The sequence below is a fragment of the Helianthus annuus genome, chromosome 15 (genome assembly GCF_002127325.2).
Source record: "Helianthus annuus cultivar XRQ/B chromosome 15, HanXRQr2.0-SUNRISE, whole genome shotgun sequence".
NCBI lineage: Eukaryota > Viridiplantae > Streptophyta > Magnoliopsida > Asterales > Asteraceae > Helianthus > Helianthus annuus.
Genome location: NC_035447.2, coordinates 156,517,828 through 156,528,075, shown reverse-complemented (window position 1 = coordinate 156,528,075; position 10,248 = coordinate 156,517,828). Strand labels below are relative to the sequence as shown.

The 10,248-nt window shown below is 38.7% G+C and overlaps 1 protein-coding gene across 4 annotated transcripts; it reads left to right on the top strand.

Moving 5' to 3' along the window:
* The first annotated feature begins 3,982 nt into the window (after window positions 1-3,982).
* LOC110912845 (beta-glucosidase 18) lies at window positions 3,983-8,242 on the top strand. 4 transcript variants are annotated; one of them, XM_022157662.2, is made up of 12 exons: window positions 3,983-4,955; window positions 5,020-5,086; window positions 5,175-5,224; window positions 5,746-5,821; window positions 5,900-5,974; window positions 6,051-6,138; window positions 6,215-6,467; window positions 6,550-6,665; window positions 6,750-7,002; window positions 7,416-7,518; window positions 7,605-7,713; window positions 7,888-8,242. In XM_022157662.2, the coding sequence occupies exons 1-12, from the start codon at window positions 4,797-4,799 to the stop codon at window positions 8,123-8,125; spliced, it is 1,587 nt and encodes a 528-aa protein (XP_022013354.1). In that variant the 5' UTR covers window positions 3,983-4,796; the 3' UTR covers window positions 8,126-8,242. The 4 variants fall into 4 exon arrangements, with proteins under 4 accessions (XP_022013354.1, XP_022013352.1, XP_022013351.1 ...); XM_022157660.2 differs by having other exon boundaries at window positions 5,166-5,224; window positions 6,559-6,665; XM_022157659.2 differs by having other exon boundaries at window positions 5,166-5,224.
* Window positions 8,243-10,248: the final 2,006 nt, after the last annotated feature.

Genomic DNA, 10,248 nt, shown 5'->3' with positions numbered 1-10,248 from the left:
AAGAGTCCTTAGGCTCCCTTTCTTTCCAATAGGCTTGCTAGTGGCAACCTTCTTAGCAGGGGGTGTGGCCTCAGATTTCGTCTCCACGCGGGATCTCTTCGAGGCATTTTTCCTGATTAGCTCCTCAGCATTAGGCTCAGCTTCAGTTTCTTCTATATGAACGGTGGCGGGGGTCGCACAAGATTTAGGGCCTTTAGAGCCCGCGCTTCCTGAGCTCCGCGCAGTAGCTGCCGTGCCGCCTTAAGGTTTCCCACCTATAGGATACAATTACTCAAAGGAACTAGTTACATATACATAGTCTTCAAGATTACTTTGACGGAAGCGAGCAGTACCTTTCTGGGATGCAACATCGGAAGCTGCGTCGACAGTCTCTGTTCTCTTACCCGCCGCCCCTCCTGCAACGGTCACCTTTTTTCTTCACAATCCTTTTCACAATCCTCTTCGCTTTCTTCTCGTCATGCACGACTCCTAAGTTGTGCAACACACCTGCAAACACACCATGTGATGGTTTTAACTCATGTTCCGATGAAGCAATGGACTCCTCGCTGGAAAGATAGACAATCTCTTTTCCAGCAGGAGTTATGGCCCTACATGGCCTAGGGTTCAGAATACGCGCACCTTCAGTTGCAGCAAGAGGAGCAGCAAATAGCCCAGCTCTGGCATACATGAAGTTCGGCTTGATTTACTCGAACCAATACTTCTCGCCGCTGCGCAGCGGCCTCACACCCATAGTACCGGCAAAGGCAGGAAAAGTGCTTTGATAAAGCGCAACCTCTGCATTTAAAAACGAGGAGTTAACAACGAAATAAGTTATCTTCAAAAACCTCTTATAAAAGGAGTAACAGAACAAGGATATTTACCTTCACCGTTAAGCAGCAGAACGGACACATCTTCTCTCTTTTCCGTCCATTTGTCGCTCATGCCTGCTGCGACCAGTACCTGCTCACCGAACACCCGATTCGGCAGCGCCATCAACTTCTCGTACCAGTTTGCCCCACGCGGGATTTTCATATCCTCCTTGGGAATAGTCGCTAAATCACGGAACTCCATATTGACCGAGATTACCTCCTCACGGTTATAGAAGAACTTCATCTTCCAATCATGAAAGCTCTTTGGAGGGCTGATTAAAATTTTCTTCGCGCCACGATGGGCAAAGGAGAAGAATCCCAATTTACTTTGGAGCTAGTAGAATACCTTGAATTTCTCGACAGTGGGTTCCTCACCTTGTGACCGGTAGGCAAACTCAAAATGCCGAATGCGCACCATGCCCATGGGGCTCAGTTGTGAAATATGGAAGGCATAATGATGTAGTATCGCATCCAAGAAGTGGGTGGCCAGTAGCCGGAAGTTCCCTTCCCCGAAGAAGTCGGAATATAAAGTGATGTAGCTTGGTGGGGCATCGGCAGCTGTTTGTCCTTGTGTCGGGTATCTTGCGTCCCACTCCGCTGCAAATTGTTGGCCCCTAACAACTTATTCGAATAGACCTTGATCCCACTTTAATGGTGGCAGAGGATCTCCGGCCTCCTCCACCATTACCACATCGTCGGAAGTTGACTTCGCAATATAGAGGTTCGAAGATCTGAAAAGACTTTTAAGAACTCGAAGAAGATTTAAAGGAAATCTGCAAAATTCTCAAGAAGAGTTTGCAGATTGGCAGAAAGAATTTAAAGATTCGATGGAAGTTTTGAAGTTTTGAAGATCCTCAAAGGATAACTAGAAAGAGAGAGAAGAGATTCAAAGAAACGGTGATCCTTATCTCCTCGTCAAGCATTTATACCCATCGCGTTTATTGCAATGGGTAACTGTGCCGAAGCAGCCGCGCGCGCGTCCAAACCAGGAGTTGACACGTAAGGCGGGAAATTCAGAGCGACGGTTACCACGCGCGCGTGGGTCTCACTCGCCTAACACCAGAAAAAAAAGGTGCGACTGACACAGTGACAACATGACCATCACTGTGTCAACGGCCAACTCAAACATCGTTGTCACTAACAACTTGCACCAACCTGTCAGATTTCAGATTTCAAGAAATTTCCAGCGCAAATGCATAGATTACTTCATCAACAAGGTAGGAAGTTGCGCCGTGTGCACAGCAATTCATTCACACGCGCGCCAACTCTTCTATTAAAATAGACCTTCAAACTCCAAGAATTTGCCCTGCACGAATTAGCATGTTACTTTAGTAACAAGCTCGGCAGCTGCGCCGCGGTAATTACAACACTTCACACGTGCGCCAGCTAGATAGTTGCGACGCGTGAAGTGCAACACATTACACGCGCGCCAGCTCTTCTTGCTTAGAAGATGCTTTCAGGAAACCCAGACAGGGGCAAGCTTAACTTCTTATTTTTTCTAGTCCAGAGCTCCAACCACTTGCCTCGCGCATCGAAGCAGCACTGGACTAGGGGGACTTGAAGGGGTATGGTCCCAAAAACTCGCGCCGAACAATCAGGTCGCGCGCCAGACCATACCCTTAGCAGACTAATTTGGTATCTTTTCCAACCTCGTGCCGGCCAATCAGGTGTAACCTAGGTCGCGCACGGGGTCAGGATAAAAACAAGACTAGATTTCACACTTGGCTCCTTAGATGAAGACCCTCACTTCCTGGGCCCTGCGCCGGCTACACGGGATACCCCTAATGGTCGCGCGAAGAACAGAAGCGCAGGTAATCTAAGGACAAGTACTAAAGGTACAAGTGGCAGAGTAGTGGACCAATAAGCGTCCAACAGGCTGTATCCGATCATGCTCCACGATTGACAATCGTACAAGAGACGAAAAGGTACACAAGGACGCACACGTGGCACCAATCAGTGTGCGCCGACATCTGCTCCACGATCTCCACTTGGCCGTTGATGACAGACGAGACAACAAGGACAACGGTCAGGCCACGTGGATCCATTCAGTGTGCGCCAGCTCCCCTCTCGCCCAGAAGCACTAACGGTCGTGGCAGAGGGGACAAAACGGATATTCCTCGCTGTCGACTACAGGCCCAAGGCCCATCAGCCCATCTCCTTCTAGTCCACTCTGGCTATAAATAGGGACCTTCACCTTCAGGTTTAAGCATTCTGCTTCCTTTGCTTTCTAACTCTTAATCACACACTTATATCCTCAAAACATATACTTATTCTCACGCCGAATGATGGTTACGAGGAGAACCCCCTATTCCCCTCCTCGTAACGAGTTTAACGGTGTGTTTAGTGTTTTACAGGATCATCGCCTCGCAGCTTGGACGGAATAAAGAAGATTAACCTTATTTGTCGAGATACTAACCACAAAATAATCACTAGATTAGTTTGGTGTTTCTTACAAAAATTTTGAGGCTTTACGTTTGTTTATATGTTCTTCAAGCTTCATAAATTATTTATCATCATGATCTTCTATCATCACCTCCACACACCAAACCTAACCTGATATACACCAGAACCACACTATTCGCGTGGGTATGGTGGTCACTTTCATTGACATTAATATCTAACTAGGATTATAGCCTCGCGCGCGTTGCGGGCGCGCCACCTATTGTCGAACACCTTATGCTTTATAATAAGAAATAATATGTTTTTAAACAAATATACAATCAAGCATACACGTCTTGTTGAAATATATTCAATGTACAATGAATATATAAAGTTCAATCAAGACTCATGTAAAACACAATGGATCAAAATGACATTCTTTGAAAATACAATTTATGACAATCTCACCACATCCACATATAAATATATATAATTCACTAATAAACTTCGTGAGTAACTAAAAGGTTTTATTAATGAAAAATGTCATCTTACTATTATAATAATAATATATTTATAAAATTATACAACAGAACAATTATTTATAAATGAAGACAGTGGACTTGTGGCTAAGCAATAAATTTCTCTATAATGAGAAGATAAAAGTGGTTGTACATTAAGCTATATTAAGTTGTACCACCAACAAAGGGGCAGATGCAATGCAACGCAAAGTCGATTTTAATCTTGGAAATGTGAACTGTTTGATTTGATGTGATATCTTGCTTTCTTTTGCTCTGTACTTTTTTTTTTACTTTTTATTATTTTCCCAAGCTCAAAACTTACAACTATACATTTAATTTGAAGTTACTAATTACGATTGTTTCATCTTCATCGTTTCTCTCTCTTCAAACACACTCAACAGTTTGAGCATTCATTCAACAACTTCAACTCGCCGCCGTACAGCAGAACCGAAGTGCCACTGCGTTTGCCGAAATACGGCGACAGTTCGTCGGAGGTTGTACAAACGACGGATGTAGAGAGAGAAGAACGCCATGAAGATCTGAGAAGGATGATGATTGTGACAGTTAATAAAATGTTGAAGGTGAAAGATGACGCCGGACATCCGAGAGATTTAGTGGCGGTTTGTTGTTGAAGTAAGCTCCGATTGTACGACGATTGTGGTGCTTCAGATGGTGGTTGTGTGGCAGAGGAAGATATGGTGGTTCTGGTGTTTTGACGGTGGTTAGGTCTTTAGAAAAACTAAGAAAGGATGAGGGAGATAAGAAGTAATAAATTCAGGCTTTAAAGGGTGAAGAGTTAGTGGGTTTGCACATAAAATATGCGTGGCCTAAGGATAATGTTAACATCTGGTTAATAAGCCCAAGAAAACAATGTGCTGGCAAGGCTTAAAAACACTGTTCATGAAGCCTTGCCAATAATATATATATAATATGAGAAAAAATAATTCATAAAATTACCAAAACAAATATATAAATATTTGAGGGTCCATAGGAAAATGGCTGGGTGAATATATTAGTTGGACTTTTAATCATTTCATTCAAACTCTTAGAAATGGAACTAAATTCAGTAGCAATTTATCTCCTTTTAGTCATTTTTACTTTTCTTGATGCTGGCAATGGGTCAAGATTCAATCAAGAAGCTGAAGACCCGATTAAAAGATCCGATTTTCCACCCGGGTTTCTTTTCGGAGCAGCTACTTCTGCTTATCAAGTATACTTTGACTTGTTCACTAAGTTGTGTTATTTTCACCATAAGAACATGATCTTTGTTGCAGGTTGAAGGTGCATATCTTGAAGATGGAAAGTCTCTCAACAATTGGGATGAGTTTTGTCATTCCAAAGGTTAGTGTAGTGTTTACTGTTGTTTGATTCATCAATATGAAAAGTCAAACGTTGGTCAAACCGCCACCATTGTTATTAGGATGTGCAGAAGATGGCGAGAATGGAGATATTGCAGATGATCACTACCATCTGTTCATGGTATCAGTCTTTTACTTGCTCCTGCATTGTTTTTAATTTAAAAAAAAAAAAAAAAAAACCTTTATTTGGGAAAATAGGTAAAGTTACCACAAAATTTGCTTAAATTAGCATCGACTTTTATATTTTTTTAAGTTTGCTATTAAGGAGCCGGATTTTTTTTTTTTTTTTTTTTTTTTTTGAACTGCATCTGCATCTCGACCAGGGCTATACATGGCCAAAGCTCAGATTTTTAGGCTATGAGCCACATTATCGGAGTGTGGGATGTGAAAGAGCCAGATTATCCGTATGTAAAGGAGCTGGATGATTGGAGTGCGGACCATCAAGGAGCCGGATTATTGAAGTGTGGGGGCTGTCCTTGCTAATTTGTTCTCCTTGTTTTGGTTTGCCTTTTTGACCAAACGTAAAAGTCAATGCCTATTTGAGCAAACTTTTGGTCACATGCCTATTTTGGTGATTTTCACTTTTTAATTTCTTTTTTTTTTTTTTTAGTTTTTTAATCTTTAATCTTGGTTTATTCACAGCAAGACATTGAAATGATGCATTCTCTTGGATTAAAAGCATATCGGTTTTCAATTTCTTGGAGTAGAATTCTTCCAAGTAAACTTACTTAATCATGCTCCATCTCTTAAGTTCCTAGTCTATAAAATGATATTGTTTTTGTAACATTTCATTTAGGTGGAAGATTTGGTGAAGTTAATCCTCTAGGAATCAGGTTTTACAATAATATCGTTGATAATCTTATACATAAAGGTAAAAGACTTGTTTCATTTAAATGAATATAAAGAAACTGTTCTGATTTTTTCATTAACAACGCAAAGTTATAAAGGAATCGAGCCCTTTGTGACAATTCACCATAATGATCTCCCTCAAGAACTCGAAGAAAAATATGGCGCTTGGCTCGACCCACAAATGCAGTATGTTAAAATGTGTATACCCTCAAAATCAACTGATACCCTTTTGCTCAGGTTATTGGTAACACCTTTCTTGCAGGGACGATTTTGTACATTTCGCAGAAATTTGTTTTAAAAGTTTTGGCGACCGCGTGAAATACTGGGTCACCATCAATGAACCAAATTTGGTTTCAGAAATGGCTTATGAAAGAGGGGATTATCCACCGAATCGCTGTTCGCAGCCTTTTGGCAACTGTATTGCTGGCAATTCAGATGTTGAGCCTCTTTTTGCTATGCACAACATGTTATTGGCCCATGGCAAGGCTGCAAAGCTATATCATGACAAATTTCAGGTATTTAATAAACTTGTAATTCTTTTTACATAAGGTAATTATTTTTAATTAGGTAGAATCATCATAATCTTTACAAATGCAGCTAACACAGGGTGGATTGATAGGACTGGTTGCACATTGTTTCATGTATGAGCCACTTACAGACAGCTATTTAGATCAAAAGGCTGCAGAAAGGGCCATGCTCTTCAATATTGGTTGGTAATATTCTGGACTATATGTCCATTTATAACCTTTTTTTACCAAAAAGAATGTAACAGTTTCAATTTTTTTCAATCCAAATAGGTCATTTGATCCGCCTATATTTGGTGATTACCCTCAAGTAATGCGTGAATATCATGGAAATAATTTACCAACATTCTCGGCGGATGAAAAAGAATTTATGAAGAACAGTATTGATTTTATTGGAATCAACCATTATTCAGCTATATACACCAAAGATTGTATGAATTCTAGCTGCACAGAAACTGCTAATCGTGCCATCAAAGGTTTTGTGGAAATTACTGGAGAGCGTAACGGTGTGCCGATCGGTGATCCGGTACTACGATATACTGATTCTGGTTCATGTGCTGTTTATGTTTTTATTTTATTTTGGAAAAATTACAAGTTTTGGCCTTTATCTTTATACCACTTTTCAGGCAGTGTCCTTTTTAACGAATATTGACAGGCGGTGTCCTTTACTAGGTATTTTGTTGCAAGTTTAGTCCTTTACCTAGGTATTTTGTTGCAAGTTTAGTCCTTTACACTCAACAAATAACAGGGTTTTTTAACTGGGTTGGGTGTAAAGGACTAAAATTGCAACAAAATACCTAGTAAAGGACACCGCCTGTCAACATTCGTTAAAAAGGACACCGCCTGAAAAGTGGTATAAAGATAAAGGACAAAACTTGTAATTTTTCCTTTTATTTTTTACAAAGTTGGTATAAAAATGAAGGATTTTGTATTTGACAGACATCAATGCCAAGATTTTTTGTGGTTCCTAGAGGCATGGAAGAGATTGTTAACTATTTCAAAACTAGGTACAATAACACACCCATGTTTATCACCGAAAATGGTAAGTTTTGTCACTGTCAACATGTGTCTATTGGAGACTAAGTCATCTATAATACTATATTAATAATTTCGGTGATTTTGTTTCAGGGTATTCATCACCACATGTGCAGGATGTAAAAGTTGAAGAGATACTGAACGATTTCAAGCGAATTGAATTCCATCAGACATATCTTGCTTCTTTAGCTGAAGCTATAAGGTGAGTTTGGTATACTTTGACTTGTAAGCTATAAACTCAGCGCGAATTAACCTTCCACTAGCTTGAAACCTACAATAAGATTTGTCATTAAGCCTCGACTATGTTGGTGTCATAACTATACTTGGCACTGACCATGAAAGTCAAAAGGGGATTAAATTTTTCTTTGAATAACAGGAATGGAGCGGATGTCCGTGGCTACTTTATATGGTCGTTGATGGACAACTACGAATGGGCTCAGGGTTACAATAACAGATTCGGGTTACACTATGTTGACCGGGAAACATTTGACAGGGTACCCAAATTGTCAGGTAGATGGTATCAAGAATTCTTGAAAGAAAACGGCCATGTAGATCTTTCAGCAATCAGAACTGCAAAATCAGCGCACAAGCAAGCAGATTTTTATGATGTTTAATTTCCAAAAAAATAAATAAATTATATCTTATTGAAATACTATACATATGGTTATTGTAACAGATGTATTTGAACAATGAACACATTGGTTGAGTATATTAAGTCTGTTGATGATTAAGTACTTCTAAAAGCCTTAATCGCCTATATCAAATCTTAAGCACTTGCAAGGTTTGTGATGTTTATATTAAAAGATTAATACCTTAGTTAGAGACTAATACAAAGTTAGATTAGGAGTGTTCAGTATTCGATTCGGATTCGAAAAATTTGAAATTCGACTCGATTCGAATTCATTTATCAAGCTTCGAATTGGGTTTTCAAATATTTGACTTCAATTTGAGTCAAGTAATCAGATTCGAATCGAATACGAATTTATGATTTTCAGTTCGATTTGATTCAAAATTCTATTTCAAATTACACATATATTTTTTACATTCATTTATATACACATATGGAAAAAAAGAAAAAAAGAAAAAAAAACCTTCTAACTTTGGGCCAAACTCTAAAAGCCTTTATAATTAGTTTGTAGTAGTTTAAAAAATCGAAGTAAAAAAAAAATTATTATTTAGGCTTATTTGAATTATATCGAATTTATTCGAGTTTCAAATACGAATTGAATGGAATATTGAATTAGGCATAAAATTGGACTACGAATTCGAAGCGAATAAATCAAATCTTAATCGAATACGAATTCAGGTAAAAACATTAAACATAGAAAAATTCAATTGGATTAATTTGAAAATACATTATTTGATTCGATGAACACCCCTACATTAGATATGTGAACATATTCGATGATCTTTAAAGAACCTATTCCTAAAAAGATTGAAATAAAAACACACCTGTTCTCTTCTTCCATTACGGTTCGCAATGGCATGGTGTGTTGCCGGTTATGGTCGCCGGTTCTCTTCTCGTTGCCGGTTCGTATTGCCGGTGTAGGATCTGGCAACTATCGTTTTCATCAGGGAGGAGTCGTTGGGGTAATGGGTGGGAGGGAATGAAAGATCGTAAGTTTTTTACGTTTGAAAGGGTATTTGTGTCATTTTGCTATAGAAAAGGGAAATATATAATTTAATTTTTTGGGTTGGGTAAATATGTAATTAGGACTTTAAAGTAGGGGATATATGTAATTGCTTACCAAAAGAAATATATGTAATTGCTTACCAAAAGAAACAAAAAAGAAATGAAGCTAATTTAAAGATGTATATGGAAAACCCACAATAACAAGCGATATATATGTTTGGTACAATAGATCTTTGGTACAATAGATCATTGTTGGTTTGGATGTGATCGTTAAGCGAGATAGGTTTATGGTAACGAATGCTTATCATTGTTGGTTTGGATGTGATCGTTAAGGGATATATGTAATTGCTTACCAAAAGAAATATATGTAATTGCTTACCAAAAGAAACAAAAAAGAAATGAAGCTAATTTAGAGATGTATATGGAAAACCCACAATAACAAGCGATATAGGTTTTTGGTACAATAGATCATTGTTGGTTTGGATGTGATCGTTAAGCGAGATAGGTTTATGGTAATGAATGCCTTATGTTTCTATTGGATAACCACCTTTGCAAAACACAGTTGCTAGAAACACAATTGACGAAAAACACATTTATCTGAAAATAATTGAAGATAAAATCACCTGAACCAGTTAGGTGGGTGTTGGCTGGCTAAGAGGGAGTATGATACGATCTATTCGAAATGGTCAATTTCGTAAATGCTACGAGTCAATTATGTGACACCTGGGTCACTGCGACCTTCAAACGAATACCAATCCAATGAAATATTGCATTTCATACTTGGGATCTGTATAAATATGTGTGTCTTTTGCACATATCAATTCTTGTTCGATTTCAAGCTCTAAATCGCTTTCTGAAAAGTTATACGCGCACTGATGCGTAAATATAACCAGATAATGCAGCGAACACTCCGGGATAGTGAAATAGGCTTAACATACCTTAAATAACCTTTACATAACTTAGAAATAAGTTTTGAAGGCTTTGGTAGGGCAAAATCAAGTTTAATCGTTTACAGGGACTAAATTTGACAAACTGCGAAAGTATGCCAATTTGAACTGTAACAGACATTTCGGATCATGGCCATAAGTTAAACATACCATAAAT

Excerpts from the sequence above, each read along its gene's own strand:
- LOC110912845 (XM_022157659.2), top strand. The coding sequence starts at position 4,797 with ATGGAACTAAATTCAGTAGCAATTTATCTCCTTTTAGTCATTTTTACT. Across the intron at positions 5,225-5,745 it reads ATCACTACCATCTGTTCATG|CAAGACATTGAAATGATGCA; the intron begins GTATCAGTCTTT and ends GTTTATTCACAG. Across the intron at positions 7,714-7,887 it reads TCTTTAGCTGAAGCTATAAG|GAATGGAGCGGATGTCCGTG; the intron begins GTGAGTTTGGTA and ends TTTGAATAACAG.